The sequence below is a fragment of the Oreochromis niloticus genome, linkage group LG23 (genome assembly GCF_001858045.2).
Source record: "Oreochromis niloticus isolate F11D_XX linkage group LG23, O_niloticus_UMD_NMBU, whole genome shotgun sequence".
Classification (NCBI taxonomy): domain Eukaryota; kingdom Metazoa; phylum Chordata; class Actinopteri; order Cichliformes; family Cichlidae; genus Oreochromis; species Oreochromis niloticus.
This window is the reverse complement of record NC_031986.2, coordinates 11626829-11648441: the sequence shown is the minus strand read 5'-3', so window position 1 is coordinate 11648441 and position 21613 is coordinate 11626829. Positions and strand designations below refer to the sequence as shown.

The following is a 21613-nucleotide window of genomic DNA, read 5'->3' as shown; positions in this document are numbered from 1 at the left end:
ATAAATAAAATCAAAGACTAGCGGTCCTGTTGCTCTATTTTCACCTGTAAAGCAGGACTGGGGTAGGCGGAGGAGGTTTACCCTGGTGCAGGTGTGCTGCAGCGGTCAGTGGAAGAATCCGCGAGTTTCTCTGTGAATTTCACATTACGTCGTAGCGCACTCGCTGCTTGCTTGGAAGTTTAGGGGTTTTTTCGCTGTAAAAAGTAGTTTTCTTCCCACGCACAACGGACACTAATGTTTTTGTCACTTTTTATGGAATCAAACTCAAAATAAGGTCAGTACTTCCACGCTTTAAACGCTGCATGCTACACTCTGTCCCGCACTCGATATATTATGATCTGCAGACAGCTGTTGTCACGAACGTCGCACTCGCTTACGTCACTGTCATGAGACGTTCTCGCAAAAAATCACGGTTTTAGTAACGCAGTAACGCAGCGTTCCTACGTGAAAGTAACGGTAATCTAATTACCGTTTTTGCAATAGTAATCCCTTACATTACTCGTTACTTGAAAAAAGTAATCAGATTACAGTAACGCGTTACAAGTAACGCGTTACTGCCCATCTCTGCTCAGTAGAAACATAAAATAACAAGTTTGTTTGATCCAAGCAAACAAAAAAGAGCCACTCAGAAGAAGCAGGAAAATTTGACTTTTTGTTTTATGAATGTTGATTTTTGTTACGCTAAAACAGCTAAGGTCTCCGTTAGCATGCACCTGTAACAGGACAATGCAGTTACGCTGCTGCTTGAGTTAATGACCTTATCATTATTTTATCATAACTCAGCACATAAAGAACGTGCCTACGAATCGTACGTGGCTGAATTTACGCACGTCGTACTGAAACCACCTCACTGTACTACTTCATGTCTCCAGTCAGAGGAAGGCACAGAAAACCCAAGAGAGCCCTTGTCATGTTGTGTCTGGGAGCTCAGGCGTCAGAATCTGTCTACCATACATACTGGCTCGGATATGCAGACGCACAAATGAACAGGCACACATGTCCACATGTTAATACACACACACAAAACAGGCTGGCGCTAAGGCTGATGGATGGCTCTGTCTAACAAACTCCCCTCGACCTCGGACGGGATGATCGCACTCTGGGACCACTCTCTCGCTGTCAAGAAGGGTCTAAAAGCGCACACACACACACACACAGACACACACACTCCATCACCCATTCTGCTGTCTGTGTGAACTGTTGTGCGTGTTTGTCTGTGTGCATTCGAGGGCCTTCTTCACTCCATAACTCATGCGCGCTTGGAAGGAGGGAGAACAAACACAAAGTGAAATGTATGATTTTCGGTCCTCCATTAACGTCAACTAAATCTCGCATATATCAAAAAGAAAGACAAACAACACACAGAGGCATAAATAATCCAGCAGTTTGCTCATTAAAAGATGTCACATGCACAAACACACACACACACACATGTTGAGCAGGCTGCAGCTGGAATGCGAAGTGGTAGGAAGAAAAAATAAAAGCGTAGTTATTAAGAGCAGATGGGTTGACCCGGGTGAGCTGTGGGAATTTACGTAGAAGTTTGGGTCAGCCAAAGATCCAGATGTATAATGAAAAAATAAAAAATGCAGGTGTTTTCCCACTTTTACATTTAGTCAGCCAACTTGTTTTTCTTTCTGTTTGTCTCTTTTCTTCAAATAGATTCAAACATATTGCAGACATTTGATGACGGTGACTCCTAAAAAAAGGCTAAGTGCACTCTCAAGCCCATTATATTTCATTTTCCTCTGCCTTTTTCTTACTTAGTCCATCTAAACAAGTCCAAGACTTGGATGCTTGATGATCGTGTGTGAGACGGGAGGTTGAACAGACACACACGAGTATCTAAAAAGGAAAAAAAGCGTGACATGGATTCGGCATGTCTAACGCCTGTTAGTGGCAGTACTAGAGGCCTCCTGCTGTTAAGGTTCCTCCTTCTGTGAGGCTACCATTATCATTTTAAGGCTGCGAAAAAAGCAACGAGGGCAACAAATGCACCGTGATACGCTATTGATCTGCTTAAAAGAACTTCCCGCGGAAACGAGTGCAACGGCGCCACAGCTGGAGAAATGGCAGAGATGAAAAGGCTGGCCACAGCTGGCGACTGCTTCTGACATTAACCCAGCGTTAATGTCACGTCCTTTATGCCAGCTATTAACTACCTAATTAGACTCTTATCGCTGCCGGTCCACTGGGAAGCAAAAGCATGGAAAGCAACGCTACCCTCGTACCTCTCCTCCACCAACCCGACTTTCAAATGGTCCACCACGTCTTGTTCAGCGTCTCCTCTTTATTCCTCCTCTTGTGTTCGCTCTTCTCGCCGTCTTTTGCTTTTTGTGTGTTTGCCTTTTTATTCCATTCTGACCTTTTGGGTTCTCTAGTTAAGTCTCAGGAGTGGGCGTTAAAATAAACCATCTACACATTACCTGAGCGCGCGCCGCAGCTAAACACACACACAAGCAGAGAGCGCGCAGTGGAGTCCATTAAGATTCTGCCCAGCTCCTGAGTACTCTATGCTTTCAAAGGTCAGGCCTTGTCACAGTGTAAATGTGCTGACCTTTCCAAGGTGTGACAGGAGTGTTTGGGGGGCGATGGGAATGGGACTGACTTGCGCGCTGTTTGCAGGGTGTGTATGTTTGTGCGAGGCGAGGGGGAGGTAATGTGTGTTAACGTATGTGACCTGCCTACCATGCCCCGAGCCCTGTCCTTGATGCGTGCGAGGACGGTGTCGCGAGAGCTGCAACTCGCGGGTTTGTTACACAGCAGAGAGGGAGCCTTGAAATGCAGGAACAGTCCCTCTGCAGCAGAGTGTTGTCTTACATAATGTGTCTGCTGCTGCAGGTGATGATGCAAGTCATCATCATGCGCGGGATGAGATACCAACACTTAGAACCGGGGGCCCTAGGCGGCTGGAAGGGGGTGGGGCAGTGCTGACATAGATAATCGAGATGCACGCTCTCATATGCGAACGCACATGCTCACAGACAAATTCTTCTGCGGGCTTGCTTTTCAGTGCACACGCAGTCGCCAAAAACACACACACACACACACACACACACACACACACACACACACACACACACGGTCGTGAGGGCCAACCCGCCCTGTAAAAAAAGACATTGCTCACTTCCAAAGAGTCTGACTCAGCAATATGTCAGAGAAGAGGAAAAAAATCTTCAATTATGTAGAAAGCTTTTCTGTAAATCTTTCCCTGGCAGTACTGAGTGCACACGCGCACACACACACACACACTCAAACACACACACAGTGATGGATGCATGCACGCAGATATACATACACCCCAAAAGAACACAATGGGATAGACAAGTAGCCATTATTTGATATTTTGCCGGGTGGGGTTAAGTGCTCAGATCAGGGTTCATCCTCACACACACAGACGCACACACCATCACTTCAAAGATTGCATTAATTTCCTGGAGAGTTGCCCTAATCGCTACTTGCGGGACTCTAATGCTAAATCAAGCCTTCACCTTAAAAATTTAATCATTTAAGTTAAGGGTTATTGCTTTTTTCTCCCCCAAACAGGAGGCAGGTTCCCTTATGACATGAATAATGCAACAGCACAAACAACAAAGAAGCCAAAATTCCAGAGGCTGGGATGCTGTGAAAACACTGGGATAATGGGCTTCCTCAAAAGGCGGAATGATATAGGACCGAACTGAGAAAAATGTTTCAGAGCGATCATCATTTGAAAGCTAGCTCTACTGTGTTTACTCGAATTATGGAGAGAGGACAGGCAGCTTGAGGTGTGTGTGCGTGAGCATGTGTGAGCTCTACTTTTCAGTGCTCCCAAGACTGAAATGAGCCTACCTGGATTTTTTTCCCCTCTAAAATTTCATCCCTGAGCTCATAAATTTTTCATTCTGGGAGTACGTACACTAAAAAAAAAAAATGCCACTGTAGAGGATCTGTGTGCAAGTCAATTGTGTGGCAACAGTGGGGGGGGAGGAGCAGGAAACTGAAGGAGTCAGGACCAACAGCAGCGAGCGTGGAAAAGAGGTGCGAGTGATGAGTAACAGAAGGGAGGAGACGAAAAGAGAGGAGGCATGGAAACAAAGAAAGAAAAAAAAGAACAAAAACATTTTTAGACCCACGCACTGGGCCTCGGGGTGGGAAACGAAACAACTGCAACCATGTGGAGGAATAAGGAGAGAGAGCTCTTATTGTGCTTTAGTGCGCTGGGGATGATTTGGGGATAAATTTCATCCTCTTACTTTAAATCACAATAAGGTGAAAAGTAAACCGAGAACATCGCTGAAGACTGGAGAGAACGACTCAAAAATCAGAGGGGACGGGGAAGTGAATGATTTACGGGATGTCAGCGGTAGTCCGTCATCCCTGCTGAGTTTTGGTGGTCTGTGAACAATGTGTGACCCTTAACAATAGTACTGTGTGTCACGTTTCCCCCGAACTCTCCACTCCATCTGCAGAAAGTCGACTCTGTCAAGCGGTAAACCCTAAAATACTTTTTCATTTTGTTCCCATTTTTTAAGTTGGTGTTTAGTGTTCATTGGTTTCTGTACTCTGCTTTCCACATGTCAATCATCAGGCAGCAGCTAATGTGAAACACATTGTTTCCTGTGCTCTGAAGGAGCTCCAGGGGAGGATAAAATGCCCAGGGACCAGGTGTTTAGAGCAGCAAGCCTTAAGCAGCAATCATAAACTGCATGGGACTTCCCTCTGTTCATTTTTTTAAACCGTACATAATGATGGATTGAAAATATTGGTGCTGCATCTTTGCACAACGAGGCACATGCAAACAGACCTGTGCACATTTACATTTATATTGTAGACTCTGTGGTTACTTTGTGTGTGTTAGCTCTCTGGACGTGCAGTAGAGGTGATAATGACAATTGCTCTTCAACTGTGCTCTTCATCAGGTCTTGTGGGAGCGCACAAACGCACATAAATCGCCCTAATGAAAGCGTAGCTTGACATGCTTGTGTAATAAAGTACGTGTGAATGCTAGGAGTCTAGGGAACATGCATGAACACTTTTCTCGTTTCCTGTGGCGCGTGGGGTAAACGTGTGTCAAAACATGCATATGTACTCATGTATAAGCGCTGTTGTAAATGTTGGGCTATACTGCCCGGTCGCAGAGGGAGTGGTAAACAGTGAAGGTCCATGTGTGCATGAGTGCTGGTGATAGTGCGTATGATCCGACAGCACTTTCACATCTGGATAACAGACCACGCTGGAGAGTGAACTGATAAATACTCTCTTACTCTCTCTCTCTGGGGATGCATTCATTTAAACCAAGCTCTGTCCACTCGCTGCTGCTCACGGTGCTTGTGGATACTTAAAGACAACCTAACACAAAGCCCGGTGTAATAATATCAGAAATAAATCAGAAATAATTACTTTTCAAGGGTGCTATCAGTTTCCCTTTCTCAGCTCACACAGGGTGTCTCTTTTCACCTCTGGCATTCTCTAATGACTCTCATGCATATCTAATGTGAGGCTCGCTTTTCTAGTGAGCCACCTTCCTCAAGGTCCATTCACTTCTGGTTAGAGTTCATTACAGCGCAGGGCAAATAATTCAGCCTGGAATACTGTAGGCAGCAAATTATCATATATGTATATAAAATGATCCTGTGTCAAACAGATCACCGCCGAGCGTCCTACCTGGAAGGTCACAGCCCAGAATCTCCACTCTCATCCCAATGCCTGCCGGAGACCACCGCTCTGGATAGAGCCGGACATACTGGGCCACCGTCTCCTCGAAATGCCGGAGCTCTGGGGTGTCATAGTGTGTGTTCCCCTCAAAGATCTGCACAAAAAACCCCCAACACTGCAATGGTTACTGAACTGGTAAAAAAAAAAACCCACACACGAGCACCCGCTCTTCATCTGCCCGCCTCCCCTGACCCACCTTTGGTAAGCTAGTCTTGCTGTCCATGATGAAATTCCAATCTTTCCCATTCAGGCTGTGTGCCACTTTGTACTTCCTGACAAATGCCCGGTTATCTGTGGCCGCTCCACTTCCTGCGTCTCCTCCCCTCGCTCCCTGGGTGATGACTCCGCGCACTGTCTTGGCTAAACCCAGGTCCACCTGTAGAGTTTAGACTTATAATTTAATTCAATTCAGTTCAGATTTATTCATATAGCACCAAATCACAACAACAGACACCTCAGTGCGTTTTATATCGTACGATAAAGACAGTTAAAGAGAGAAAACCCAGCAATTCCACTATGAGCAAGCACTTGGCAACAGTGGGAAGGAAAAACTCCCTTTTAACAGGAAGAAACTGGCAGCCATTTTTTGGGGGGGGGAAACTCATGCATAACAACAATGCTTATGTTTTTATGGCAGCTGTGTGTCTGCGTTTTAACTTAACTAGAAGGTAAAGGTGTATGCTAACATCATTGCTTTAAAGTAATGCACAATAAATGCAAAGTCTACCTGCAGCCACTCCTCTCCAGCCAGTGGCTGCGCAGGAGCAGGGAACCAGCCGGAGCGGCTGGCCACGAGACGGGTGCTTCCGGGATTCCACACCACGTCCCTGCTGGACGAGGTTGAAATCTGGGCATCGGGGAGCAGGCCGGACATCAGCCCCTGCAGGTCCGAACACGGAGCATCTGGAGGGGAAAGGCAGAGAGGGTTAGAGAGTTCTTTAGCCGTTTCCTTGGAAGAAGAGACCACCTAACGCTGTGCTGGTACACATTTTTCCACCGGGGAGCTGTTAGGCTTCGCCGCAGGATCACACTGCTGGCCACTGAGCATTAAGTGTTTAGACTGGAACAAACAGGAAAAGATGAGGTGAGAGACAAGAGAATGGAGGGAAGAGAAAAAAAAAGATGTGTAACACAGCACTACTGCTTCATGTTCAATATGCAATTAGGCTGCCATTAGTGAGATAAAAGCATATGTTAAGTCTGCTGCTGAATGGGCACACTTGTCTGCTTTGCATGCACGCTTCTCACATCTCACATCTAACAAAAAAAAATACCCTGAGTGCCATATAATGCTGTTCGGTGCATTGTTTCTTTATATTCTGTACAATAGCTTGTCTGCTCATTATGCGGCACACATTTTATGTACATTCGCCGACTGAGAGAAAGTTTTATCTACACGTCAAAGCGCTCGGAAATGAAACTCATTCAGATACGGATGGGCGAGTAGAAGTGAAAATAACTTGCTGAGGGAGTATGTGAGAGAGAGAAATGAGGATTAAGGGGATAAAAAAAAGGTATGACACAAGGAGCGGGGAGACAGAGAAGTAGAGAGTGGAAAGAAAGAGTGGTGAGGGGGGTGAAAATAAAAGCAGAGAAGGAGACTTGGAGCGGGAGATGACGGCTCGGGGAGGCTGGGAAAAGGAGAGAGAAACGCAGAGATGAGTCGCCTGCAGAGACAAACAGTGGGAGAGGGGGAAGGACGGAGGTAGGCGGAGTGAGAGACGAGCGGCGCTGGATGAGCGCGGAGGGCGTCGAGAGAGACGGAGGGGAAGAGATTGGGGGAGATGTTAGTTGTGCTGACGGTTTAAGAGAACACAGATCAAAGTTTCATGCTGTTATGTCACCGCAAATGCAGGAGACGTAAATAATGAATAAAAAGCGCAGGAGATGGAAAACATGTGACTGTGCGTACGTGTTCGCCGGTGGGAAGAGTCTGTGTACATTCCAAGAGGCGTGCATGCTTTTTTTTTAGGTCACGTGCTATATTTAGAAAGCGCCTGTGTGCTGAAGCACCTGTACTGTAAGAGCTAATAGTTATTCCAATAGCAGCTGTTGAGGCTGAGGCGAATCACAGTTTCTGATGTAAGAGCGAACGGGGAGCCATGAATGATTGATTGGTACTCGTTTCTCAATCTAGAGGAGCTCACAGAGCAAAGATGGCACATCAAAAAAAAAAAAGTCTCCAAAACCATGAGAGGAAAGATGGGATGTGGTGGTGGTGGGGGGGTGGCAGCGTTGAGGGAGTCGGAGACAGAAAAGCGAGCAGAGGGGAAGAAGAAGAAGTGGGAGAGCACTGAAAGAAGAAAATGACACTGGTGGTGCCTCTGGAAGAAAGAATAGAAGCAGAAGTTTCCTTTAATTAGCCCGAGGGTTGCCATGTTTAAAACACAGCAAGAGGGATTGTGGGTGCGAGTATAAATACACATTTATGTCTGAATGCATGTGTGTGCGCTTGCCAATGCCTGTGTGTGTTTGATCCGGCCCTTTAAGTTTTAGGAAGTTAAATGTCGTTAAAGCTGATGGTTTTTTTGTTTTTTTTTAGAACAAGTTAGATTTTAAAACAGTGCTTTGTGTTGAACCGAGAGGATAGAGCTGGTGCATGATAACTGATTTAAACCCACGAGTCAGGAAAGCGAACCCAAAGTTCTGTTCAAGCTATGAATGCAAAGCGGGATGATTCTGGCAACTTGACTGCTTTGTGACACGCACACACGCCCACGAACGCACCTGTAATCTGGCATCCGTAGAGCTCGAAACGGAGGGCGATGCCATTCTTCCAGGTCTGTGGTCGGATCCGAACGAACCGGGCCAAGACCGGCTGCGGGACGCGGTTGAGAACCACCTCGGCCGGATCTGTGTTAGCGTGGAAAATCTGGAAAGCAAAGGCAAGGTTGGTTACTATCAGGAGGAGATGTGCTGTAACTTAGCTGTGCTGTCTTATTTCTCTTTCTCAGTTAGACACACACACACTCTTGTTTGAACACCCACCCACAGTGCACAGTTTCGCTTGGCTTCACACACACACACACACACAGAGGCAGGCCGGACAAAGCAGAGACAACCCAAACACGGATCCAGTGTCACCAGCCCAGCTGTCGATGTGTTTTAGGGTCGAAGGTTCAGCACCGGGAGGCTGGGAAAGCCCATTGAAGGATGAGGTTTCCTCTCACACACACACACACACACACACCCTATCGACATCTATCGACTTCCACGCACCTCTGCGCTGGTGGTCATAGGAAGCTGTGGGAGAGTTGACCTGACATGACAGAACATGATTAGCCATCGAAGGCAGGAAGTCTGTCCAGGTGGGCAGGATGCGAGTGAAATTCACTTCCTGACGCTTCCACCCGACAGCATCAACATTCACTTCTCCCTGACCCGCTCATTTCCTCCCGTAAGGCGGGGTGGGGCAGCGAGGGGGGAGGGGTCAGAGGGCAAATGTAACCGCGGTGGTCAAGTTACTTCCTGTTGTGGGCAGAAAAGTGTGCAATCGCCTGTGATGCTCGAGGGAATCGGATGGGAACACTCAATTGTGACTTCCTCCTCTTTCCTTCCCCGCATCCTCTTCCCTCCACTCTCGAGCCCACATCTCTCTGAATCCCTTCATCTCAAAAACCTCCATTTTCTACATAAATCTCCTCGCGCAGACCGCACTGTTGATGTCTCCTCACACCTCCCGTATGCCTTTCTTCCTCTTGTCGGCGGCTACTCACTGAAACCGCACACCCAGACGCAGGAAACCACAGGAGCCCACACAAACACGGTCACATCCCACGCACCCAGATAAGCAGGGTGAGCGTCTTTTAACTGAGCGACTGTTAAGTGTCACTCACTCTCTGTTTGTGGTTGACCGTGCCAGCTGATAGGAACGCCGCATCACAGCTACTGCACACAATGGAGAGATGGGAAGACAACTGCTACAAGCGGCTGAATTAAAGATTAAAAGGCATCATGCCTAAAAAAAAAGGTCCCTACATGAGTTTTCTTTTACTCTAATTGAGATCAAACCTCAGCACTCTACCACAGCCTTAAAAATTTGATTTTTTGATATATATATTTTTTAAATTATAAAAGTCTGCTTTCTGTTTGACCCATTTACAAAATTCCCCTAACTCTAAAAAATGATATTCCAGAAATTCCATAACCGATGGGAATACGAGTGATATCATTTCAAAATCCTTCTCGGGGGGTTTTATTTGATTTTGGGCATGGCCTGATTAAATCAAGTGGAGCTCACACTGATAATACAAAGCGCTGTGAGTGTTTGAACAGATAAGCAGGCCTATCGCTGCTCTATCTGCTGCTGGATCGGGGATAGACAGCTGTTATGTTTACCTAAGAGGCAAAACAGTGGATGTGGTTATGGGGGTTATGTAAACACCAGTGCACGCTCACACAAAGGCGCGTCCACGATGGAGGGCAGGCCTTGCAATACAACCGCCCCATCATTCCCACTCCCAGATGCGGAGTATGTGAGACAAAGAGCAGCGGGTAAGGCAGTAAAACCGAAAATGACTGCGGGGGAAAGGAAGCGCGTCCTCAGAAGGATGGTTAATCAGAGAAAAAGCGAGGGTGTGCGGGAGAAGGGAGCGGCAGAAAGGTTGAATGGAGGGCAGAGGATATAAGGAATATGAAGGGAGTGGTGACGAGCAGGGAGGAAAAGAACAACGAGCAGATTGACTGTAACAGGAAATACTCCATCCAAGCATTTATCACATAATAAGCCAAAATGAGAAAATTCAGTGGAATTTCCTCATTTGGGAAGAAGCTGGCAATGCTTACTACATTAGAAGAAAAACAAAAACAAGCAAAAAAACACCAACGAGCACTATGTTTTGTGTAAAGTTCCAACTTTGGCACAAAGTTTAGTTTAATAAATGCCACGTAAATAAAACGCCAGTGCGTTTCGGTCAATAGAAGTGGGGAGACTGAGGAATGACTGTAAAATATCTGTGGGCTTCAGCTTCCCAGAAATGTTTCAAAATGCCCAACGTTGCTAAAAGGCCATCAGTCAATGCACTGCAACACTGCCAGCTGCTTTTCTTTCCTACTCATCTTTGGATAAAACCTGGGAATGTGGCCAACATTACTGACACAAAAAGAATAATTTTCTCAGTACGAATCATCTCCAGAGGCTCTTCTTTTTTCCTTTTAAAAAGCAAATTATTATGGATGTGAGTGGAGAGAGAGCAGACTTAGAAGAAAGACAGCACAGAAAGACAAGGGCAGTGAAGAGTTGCCGGTTTGGTCTTTAGCGTCCTTGGTTCTCACGATTTCCTCCACTCTATTGTCAGGATACCTGAGAGGTCTCCCACTCCTCACCCATTACTTCTAAGGTTAAAGGTCAACGGCCATGGGAAGCAGATGGTTGTTCATTGACTAACTCGTTGGTAACCTGGTTACTTTTTCACTAACTTGAAATAAAGGGAGTTGTAGCACAAGGAAGGGCGGTCAGTGGGGTTGGTGTCTGGCCACCTCTAATCTGCCTAACAACTGGAATTTTTGGGTTTTATTTTTTAATGTGTGTGTCTATATGGGCCCCTCCCCTCACGTGAGCGTGCTTTCGAGGTGGGCTGAATAATTGATGCTGTCATGTTGTGTCTCCAAGTGAGCCGAGAGTCATTAAAATATAACGAAGACCCCATTACGCGCTCGCATAGCAACATGTGACGGTCAGGCCTCTTTTTCGCGGACATCGGCAGAACCCAGGCACCACGGGTGTTTAACTATTGATGACTTTTGCAGAGAACCAGGTCACCGCGATGGGCGTGTTTGTATTATAGTAAACATCCTCCTGAAATTTCTAAGCAAACAGAGTACGGAAATGTAATATGCAATCTTAAAGCAGGCAAAGGTTCGCTGGGTCTCGTTAGAGCGCTTGTTTCTGGAAAGTGAGGTGCGGATGGATGTACACATCATAGCTTGATTCATTTACCATCCATTCTGTGCTTTTTTGGCACACATCTCCTTCCTCTGTCAGTGTTTTTCTGCAACATGATGGCACCAGGGGGAGATGTGGCAAGCTCTCTGCACAAGTCATTATTTGTTTTCCAGCCATTTTTTTTCTTTCTTCGCTCCCATGTTGTTCTCTTGATCCCAGTCTCTTTCTCTGTCCATTACACTTTTCATCCCCCCTGGCTCTCTTCCCCTGTTTCTCACTATGAAGATGTTGACAGTAGAAACTGGTTCCAGCTGGCCGCTCTCTACAACTAGCACTAAGAGAGGCTGAGGCGAGTGTGTGCGCGCGTGCAAAGGTTGCAGTCGTGACCCTAACACCACCTCCGGTCAAAGCCTCCTGCTTGGTGCCGATGTAACCGATTGTGTCTCGCTGTGTGTCGGCGCACGCACACGCTGTTTTTAATACGCATCAGCATGTAGAATAAGCGGAAAACAAAGCCTGTGTCTTTGTGCCTGAGCTAGTGCTGTGGGACACTACAAATGTGGGCATCGATCGCATACCAAGTGAATACAGGGCCAGTATTAGCGATACCACCTGATCGATCGATATGTCCACCTCTAGCCTGAGAGCTACATGTAGAATGGCAATAAAAAGCTATTCTATTCTATTCTACTCTACAGTGTGATGGAGGTGCAGGAAGAAATGCTGAAGGCTGACTTTTTCCCCCTCTCCTCCATGTTACTATGTGTGTGTCAGTGTTAGACTGACTTAGCACATACAGTGCCTTTCAGCAGCACAAAGCTTGCTTAGCACTGGGACGCCTGGGATTTTCTTCACAGACAGGTGACAGCGTGTGTTTTAAATGTTAATTAGTTTGGGCGCGGGAGCGTGCGCGTCTATTTAAAAAAAACAAAACAGAAAAAAAATGGTTGTGAAGCTCGCGTCTATGTGTAAGTGTGCGAAATATGCAATTCCTGAGTGTCTTCGCATCTCATCAAGTAATGAGGCGCATATGTGAGAAATGTGACTTAGAATTAACAAGTCACATGGGTGTTGAATTGAAAATGTGATGGCATGCAGAATATCTGGGAAAAAAAAATAATAAAAAATGACACAAAGGCCCACACCTGGTGGTGTGATTGAGGTGATTAATGTGCAGCGCTGGTGTGTTTTACATCTTTCTTCTTCACTCTAATTTCCCACATTGCTTTCCTTTTTCTTCTAAGGAGCATTCAGCCCTTCAGCCTTTGTTAACACATCGAAAAAGCTACACATCGTGTCAGAGAGCTGTCTTCCATTAACAAACACGGGGGGGTAAGAACCACCAAGCTGATGCACAGGCACACTCGTGCCTCAACCTTACACACACACACAATAATTACACGTCTACACGCTCCTGTCCAAAGCTGCACGAGCTTCGAGCTCACTGCTAAATGACAATTAGAAGAACCAAATCCCAGTCATTACAGGACCCCTGACGAGAACTGAGCTTCAACCACTTAAGGGCTCTTTGGGGGGCTTAGGACAGGCTAACCGGGAGTTTGTAAAACACCAGTGGTGGATTAGCAGTCACGGAAAGATTCAACCGCAGCCTTTGGAGACCAGAAGGGAACCTGTCTGACGAGGGTCGCGAAGAGTAAAGCGAATTCTTTGGCTTCACCATCACGAAGTCCGAGGTAAAAACCGTGGCTGCAAACTCTCCTAGACGGCTCTCTCTGTGGTCGGCAAATACACAAAGAGCAGGTTTTATGTAACGCAATCTGAGATGCCTCTTTATTATACATAAGAGGAGGGAGAGTGCGCAATAAATCCTTGTAGAGTTTGAATTTAGAGCCCTATCATGCATGCAGTAAATGCTGTAGCTGTCGTATTTCTTTATCATCAGAAGCAGATGGTATGCTTAATCAATTCTGCATTTTATGTAGATTAAGTAGTGTCCAATTAGTAAAAGCAGCAGGCATTATTCCCTGACTTTGCCTCCTCAGACTTTTTTTGTGGGGTTTTCACCATTTTCTTTAGCAAACGTACATTTTTCAGATTTTGTTCTATCTTTCACAGATCTTCCATCCTCCTACTGCCTTTACGGTTTTCTAAAAGCTAACAAAACGCTGTTTTCAAAGCAGCGTAGCGCCACCGATATCTCTCTCCCGAATGCAAAATGCATGCCGAAGCATCTGTCTGAATCCGTGTCTCAAAGTGTCCGAGCAGTTTTTGCTCAGACGGATTACCAGACTCAGATTACACGCCGCAGACAGACACACATCATATACGTATGCGCTCACACGCACGGATCTCCAGACAGGGAGATCAGCCAGAGGTTATTTAAAGGAAGGGAGGGGGTCCTCTCGATTGTGTGTGTGTGTGTTTTTCCGGGGGTTCTAATAAATTGCACAGATGTTGACTTTTGAGTCAAATCCACATTTTGTTTAATAATCTCTACATCAAATACCCCCCACTGGCCCCACCCAAACCAATCACTGGCACACACAGAAGGAGGAGGCAGGGGTGGGGAATCCCAGTCTGTGCGGATAGTGTGGATTAACCCCTCTTTACACACACACCCACTCTTGCCACTCTCTATTTTTTTGTTTGAAATCCACAGTGACCTTAAACCAGATGTGAGGGAGAAGGTTTAAATGCCCTGGAAACAGGCTGTCTGCAGGTCACGGCATGGCAACAACCTGCCATTGTGTGTATATAAGTAACAACGAGCAGGCAATCAAACGCAGATTTAACGAGGCTCTAATGGGAGCGATTTCGGAGAGTAATGCTGCGAATCTCTCAAGACGCAAATTTGCTCAGTCCACACCTGGCGGGCCTCCAGAGGGTTTCACAACCCCCAGGTGTGTGTGTTTATACGTGTGTGTGTGTGTGAGTTAGGCTGAGAAAGATGATAAATAGCAGTCCCAGATAAGGGCACACAGAGGACTCCATTGTTCTTGTTTGTCAGGTTCCCCTCCTCTCTCTATCTCTTCCTCCCTCCCGTTCCCTTTCTCTCCAACTCATGACTGAGGTCATGACTCGAGTTCATAAACAGTCTTAGAAGGGGAAAGACTCCTTCAGGAATTTAGCGTCCGCTGACGCCATTGATATGGCTCTCGAGCGAACACAACAACCTTAGTTGTTTGAGAACATCTCGGAGGTGTAAATACTGCGTTCAGCGTGGATGCTCGGCTTCACTTTAAAGCGAGCTTGCCCGTTGGACCATTTCAGGCCTCGTTTTTACTTATAAACACGTTTAATGCTCTACCTTGTGGTTCTTGCCGTGGCGGTACACCATCCAGTCCTCTCCATTGGTGCTGACCTCCAGCTTGAAGGTTGTGACGTAGTAGGACTTCTGCGTTTCCTTGGATATGGCACCCTGTGTGGCAATACCGGTCAAAACCTTGAGGAAATGAAGATCCACCTGGAAAAGGGGGGGAAAAATATATAAAACTTGTTTTATATGAACTGAAATGAAATGATTAGAGAATAGTGGCAGGACTGCAGGATTGATGTGATGATGCAGATAGCCGAGCAGCTGCAAGTCTATCGCTCACACAGCAGCAGCAGATTGTGGCCTTCTACTGAAGAAGCCTAGGTGGTATCTATGAGTGTGTGTGTGTGTGTCTGTACATTGTGATGTGTGTAAGGGGAGGAATGGCTGGAGGCAAAGATCAATGGCACAGTGTTCGGATGCATTCCTGAAGAGCACCTTCATCAATCACGGCCTTCTTGCCGCTCTCCTCCGCGCTCTGCCTATGCACGCGTTTGAGACAGGAAAGATTGAGAGTGTGGAAGCACTTCCTTATCATCGGTTCACAGTTCCTCCATTCCCTTTATGTGTGAGCACCTCTGTATGTCCCCCACTGTACGTGAGAGCCTTCTTCGCCGAGCCTTCTTCCGCAAGTATCACTGAGACAAATTTACTGTCACCAGCGGGTTAACGCGCTGCTGATTCAGATATCAGTGTCAACCCGCTCTAGACTTTGTGCCTTAAATCAAATATTCACCTTCAGATTTCTACCAGAGCAAAACAACTGCATTTAAAAGTTTCTTAAACACCCAGGCCCTCGAGACAGCTCAAATGCGCGGTTATTTATATTTGGTGGCACGGCTCTGTTCTGGGACCTCTCTGCCCCTTCCATGTACATTCATGGAAAGCCTAAGGCAAAGAAAGAAGCAGCAAGACTTCTTCCTGGGGTACGAAACAACTGCAGGTGGGCTAAAGCACCTTAAATAGTTGACATTTGCCGACTGAATGCATGAAAGGATACCAGCTGATCCGTCAGCTGCTGCGAGCTGCCGCTGACATCGACTGATCTCGACAGTGTAGGCCTGCTTGAACCAACTCCAAGGAAAGACGGTGTGTTATACGGGGGGAAACCTCGCGGAGTGATACCTGTATGTATTCCTTGTTGCTGTCCTCTGCTGGCGTCCAAGCGTTGTCATCGTTGTTGAGGCGAGCCTGGCGCGGCAGCCAGCGATTGTCGTAAAAGGACGTCGAGGCCGTGATTTGATCGTCGCTGATCTTCCCCGACTCCATGCCCAGTGCCATGCTGCAGTGAAATGCTGACGGGAGAAGAGGGAGCAACGTCAGCTATGTTTGCATTGAATATAACTGAATATAACGGTTTAGCAGACATGAAAGAGAAGGCATGAGGGGCACAGAGCTCGAAAAAACAAGAGGCGTGAAGTTAAACTCAGGCAGACACAAAGAGAAAGGACAATGAGAGAGGCAGAAAGCAGCCCAACAGGTGAGTGAAGCTAAATTGAGGTTGAGTTAATTTATATTCTAAAAGAAAATAGTATGAGCCCGCTTCTGAGAAATCATGCTCTCTTAGGAGAGCGCAAAATAGGCTGAGAGGGGCGAGGGAGCGCGCCGAGATTGAAATAGCATTAAAGCAGGCACGGCTGAAGAGATCGAGAGGGTAAGAGGAGAGGAGGAAAAAGAAAAGAGAAAAAAGATGGAAGAGAGAAAGACGAGTGTCAGCAGAGATGACAGAGACGAAAGCGGTGAAAGAGAGAAAATCGAGTTGGGAATAAAAGCAGGTAAGCAAACCTACACTCTGTACACACAAATGCACACACACGTGCGCTCTTAAAGTGATGGTGCACTCACAGTCGGAGACTTCTTTTTGTGTCATGTTGTAGCGGGCGGAGAAGCCGTCTTTGGCGACGGCCATGTCGGTGTGGAAGGAGAGGGACAGCAGGCCGGAGGACGATTGGATCTCTGGGGGTATCTTTGTCCCGCAGTACCGGCCAATCAGAGGAGCCACTGCACACACACGAAATTCATGTTTATACAGTCATAAAAACATTCATGCTGTTATTTTGAAAAACTCAACATTTACTGCTTTTTCTGTATGATGCTACATTCAAGAAAAGAAGAAAAAGCAGAAAAAGCACGCACATGTGATAATTCCTATAAGATTTTAAAAAAAAAAAAGGAAATCCAGCACTGCAAAGACAGGTTTCCAGTGGTCATGCTGCTTCGGTAAGTGTTGTCTAATGACTCACAGCATGCCTCTCCTCCATCTCCCCTTCCTCCATTCATTCCTCTCTCCCTTAACTCTCCTGTCCATCCCTCCATCTGCCATGTGTGTGTCTCAGCCAGAACCCAGCAGGAGAGGGAATGGAATCCCTTGCTTTAATGCAAGCTGCACTGGGATCAGCTGCAGACAAGCACTCACACACGCATAGACACACACATGCGCGCACGCACTCACAAACATTAAGGATTACAACGGTCTCCAGACACAAAAATTCTTCACCCTTCCGCCTCGTCTCCCGTCCCTCTTTCACGCCCGAGGAAACTCAGGCTCACTGGAACTGGGTTACACTTTAATTTGCTCCTAATTCTCAACTTTGAATGGTATAAATTGTTTTCAGCTATCAGAGCTCCTAAATTCAAGGCTATAATTGGAATTTTAAATCCACTTGGATCCCTTCTTAGCGACTGAAAATGGAATAATTAGAGCAAATCCTTGGTTCCCCCCCAACCCTGCTTCATATTTTCAAAAAGAAAAGGAAAAAAAGAGAGAAGAAAAGGAACTCGGCAAAGCGAGAGGTGAGAAATGAACCACTCACCACTACTAATGTGGCTTTCATCAGCTACAGAGCAACTAGCATTACCCTATGGCGGTCACTATCAAAGCCCCTTGATAACATCCTCAAATGTTTTTCTCCCCCAAACCTCCCCCCCCTTCCCACTTTCTGATCTCGGCTCTTTGCATACAAGCAGATACTCATCGTGGCCGTCACTCTCGCTCACCCTGGGGAGGAAGGAAGTGCTAGGTGATAAGGATGGAGGACAGGGAGGAAAGTAAGAGGGGGGGGGGGTTATTATGGAGAGTGAAGAGAACCATGGGAACAGACTGGTCCTCAGGGGTGTCCAGTCCCCCCCCCATGTAATGGGATGGACTGTACGGTAAGAGCGGCTTACATCAAAGAGAGGGATGCCTGCACAGGAAATTGAAGGCTGCTATGCAGATTTCAGTGCAGGAATGTGCATGTGGAAATGTGGCCATCCACGCACGTTAAAAGGTGAGGACAGCGTGTCTTTCCAGTGTGTCTACGCTCATGCTGAGATATTCTGACATCTGTTTGTGTGTGTCTGTGTGTGTCTGTGCGCTCACCTTGTGGCAAACCGTCCCACACGTCCAGCCAGTCGTACTTGCAGTCACCCTCTCCGACCAGCAGGGGGTCGTTCTCGAGGTCGAAGGTCAGGAAGGTGAGCGTGATGTCCATGTGGGGCGGGGCAATGATCATGTAGGAGCATTCCAGATTGTGAGGGTATTTATCTGGGAACCCCGGGGACTCGATCATGCCGGAAGGGCTGGTGAAATTGCGGAAGCAGAATTCCGAGCCTAAACAGACACACAAGGATAAGAAGATATTTAGAGTTGGGAGTGAAAAACAAAAAACCCCCAATAATGGTCGCATTACGAGCAGAAGCAATCGATCACGTGGCGGTATCTCATCTGACTTGCAGAAGGTGTTTCAGAAACTCATTTGTCACTGACAGCCCCGCTGGAATTTTACAGTAGCTGCGGTGGTGAAAGGACACGAACGACTCGTGGCTATAGATGGAGGAGGGAAAAAAGCCCAACACAGCGAGCAAATGCTCAACTGGGCATTTCTAATGTTGCATCATGCAACGCAAGTAGGTTAGAGCTCTTTTTTTGTGCACGATCCCCTTAAATTCATACCACCTCTGTGCTCTCAAACAATGACAGTGCACTCCAAAACCCAGCCTTTACTTGAGCCCTTAAAAAATTCTGCCTTTAAAGACTGACCCCTGCTTTAGAGCATAAATTTAAAATTTCACCCTTTTTTTGGGTCTCATTTGCACTCTGTGTGTGCGCATGTCTTTCACTTTCTCTCGCACACTCATGCATACCACAAAAGTTGTGTAATGGTTCTAAGTGGGCCCTTTGCGGCGGCTCCTCATTAGCTATGCAGATTTATGCGCCCTGGGCGGCTCACCTTGAGCGGCAGCAGCTGTGTGGCTCAGATCATCTACCCATCAGCCACTGCTCCGCGGCCCACTGGGGAGCCTGAGTCACGGCCGAGTGTTTATGGACCGGCACATCAATGAGGTGGGAGAGAGCTGACAATCCAGCACACACACACACACACACACACACACACACACACACGCACGCGCACGCACACGCACGCACGCGCGCGGGCGAAATAGACAGGTCTTCACACAAATGTCACACGCGCTGCCTCATTCATAAGCTGTGTTTATTCTCCGAGCCTGAGTTCGCTCACCCTTTAAACAGTTCTATCTTTACAATGCAGGCTCCGTTCAGTTGTACATCTTTATGCATTTCTATTTTCATGCTCACCGGACACACACGCATCCTCATGTGGCAACGCTGCTAAGATACGTGGGACAAATCGCAGCTCTTCCTCTCGGATTAAAGCGCACTTAAACTGGACATTGTGTGCTTTTTCTTTTTGCTACGTCTCTCCTGCTGAAATGACTCGTTGAAGGTAAACTCATTTAAAGACACGTTTCACTTCAGTTTCCTTTCCCAGACAAATGCGCCTGGCCAGTCACTACCAGCAAGGAAAAACAAGCCTAAGCTAGAAGCATTTTTCCCATCGTTGACTCCACTGGAAAGCAGACTGGGAGGTCAGGTTGAAGAGGCTCACGGGAGGAGGCATCTGGTGGATTTCAAACCTGGGAAAGCGGCGCCGCATCCAGGCAAGCACTGCACTGTCTCAGGGAGCTGCCAGGGCTATGTTTGATAACCAGATTCAGTCATAGAGGCGGCGTTTAGCAGCACAGACGCGTTAGTGGAACATTCCTTCGGCAGCATTCCTCGGAGGCACCGGTTCAGGCGGCCCTATGAAAAGCTGAGGGGTCGACTGTGCTGCTCTGACCCCACCTCCCCGTGTCTACACTTGGTAATGGCAGAGAACTGACCCTAATCAGCATAGAGACAGAGGGAGGAAAACCCAGGAGACGTATACCATATCTCTATTTGTATTCCCCATTTTGTGAGAGATTCTTTATATCCTGTTTTTCTCTCATTTCCTGCCAAAGCCTCACATAAAAAAAAGTGCTTACATACTGTATATAGCTGAATGCAATCATGCATATATCTTCCTATTGATTTACCTGGCACCAATACATTCATGTCACAGTTGACAGTTGAGATGTTGACAAAAAAAATGTATGAATCCTCCCCCCCACGCGTTAAAAGCAGGCATTCAACCCCTTGTGTTGACTCCCACACACACCGCAACATCAAAACACCCATGGATCAGTCGCCTGGCTGCCTATACGCACACACAAACACACACACAGAATAAGGGATGCTGAAATGTGAGGGTAATTTACAGCCAATATCTCCCCATCCCTTCAACCACTGACCTCAGCTCTGTGTGTTTAGTGTACAGTTATCATGTAGGAGTAAGCAGCATCAATCTGTATGTGTCTGTAATGCGATAATAACGACAGCAAATGAACTGCGCAGTACGCATGAGTCACATCTCCTGCGAATGCTCCTCTTTGCATGTACGTTTTTGCTCACACGTCCCGTTTCTTGCTGCCTGTTTTCCCTCAGTGTGTGCGTGCATGAAGGTGTGTGTGTGTGTGTCTGCATGTGTGAGACCCAGTAACACACTGGCCTTGTTTCTCACTGGGTCACAGTGCAAAGCAAGTCTGCGGAGTCCTGCTGGTGAAATCTTCAATCTGAGCGCAGCTTGACTCCATCGCCCATCCAAACACGCCGTGTCTGTTACTCGAGGAGCGGTCGCCCTCGCGCGACGTCACGTGCCGATGCTCCGCCGAGTGTGCGCGTATGCACCTTCTCTTTGCGTCACTGCTCATTAGCTCACAGTGTATGAACACGCCAAAAACAAGTCCCCCTCTTCTCCTCCTCCTCGCCCCTTTCTACCTCCCTCTGTCACCCCCTCGGCCCTCATGTCTTAAAAACACACACACATGCCTGCGCACACACACGTGCCTGGTTGGTGCTTGCATCGCACCATGAGCTGCCATTTGGCGAGAGCTGTCTTCTGGCAAGGAGCGGGAGGTCATAGTGTGAGTGAGTGAGAGTGTGTCTCAGTGTGATGCGGGGTGGGGTGGGAGTAAGAGGGCGAGTTGCTGGGTAGAAACCACTCGATTCTTGCAGATGAGCGCGTGATGTAGTAGCAGCAGCTCCACACGTTGTGTCAGGGCAACCCCTTTCCTCTCCTCCTCCACCCAGCGACGCGCCGGGCCTGTGTTCATTCACTCTTTCAACCCTCTGTCTCGCCTGGCGTCGACATACAACTCTAGCTGAGGGCTCACCTCTGCGTCTGCCGCACATCAAAACCTGCCTCACCCTCCTCTCTCTCACCTGCCTGTCTCCGCCTGACATACATCCCACTCCTTGTATACAGTCGCGAGCAGATCTCTCGTGTAACCTCCCCACGCTTGAGTTCGACTCACGGTTTCCATTGAAGAAAATCTCTCCCGAGGCATCCGGGGAAGGGCTGTGTACGTGCATGCCTGCGTAGATGTGTAGCGGAAGG

At 47.3% G+C, this 21613-nt stretch overlaps 1 protein-coding gene across 3 annotated transcripts in view; it reads right to left on the bottom strand.

Annotated features, from left to right (window-relative positions):
• nrp2a (neuropilin 2a) overlaps nucleotides 1-21613 on the bottom strand; it is a 61768-nt gene that overhangs the window by 16356 nt on the left and 23799 nt on the right. For all 3 annotated transcript variants that reach the window (XM_005450063.4, XM_025902938.1, XM_025902939.1), the window contains 8 exons: nucleotides 18217-18447; nucleotides 16701-16856; nucleotides 15981-16150; nucleotides 14850-15005; nucleotides 8425-8569; nucleotides 6425-6600; nucleotides 5894-6073; nucleotides 5647-5791 (listed from right to left, as the gene is read on the bottom strand). In XM_005450063.4, the coding sequence (XP_005450120.1) occupies nucleotides 5647-5791; nucleotides 5894-6073; nucleotides 6425-6600; nucleotides 8425-8569; nucleotides 14850-15005; nucleotides 15981-16150; nucleotides 16701-16856; nucleotides 18217-18447 (1359 nt within the window). The remainder of the gene's footprint in view (nucleotides 1-5646; nucleotides 5792-5893; nucleotides 6074-6424; nucleotides 6601-8424; nucleotides 8570-14849; nucleotides 15006-15980; nucleotides 16151-16700; nucleotides 16857-18216; nucleotides 18448-21613) is intronic.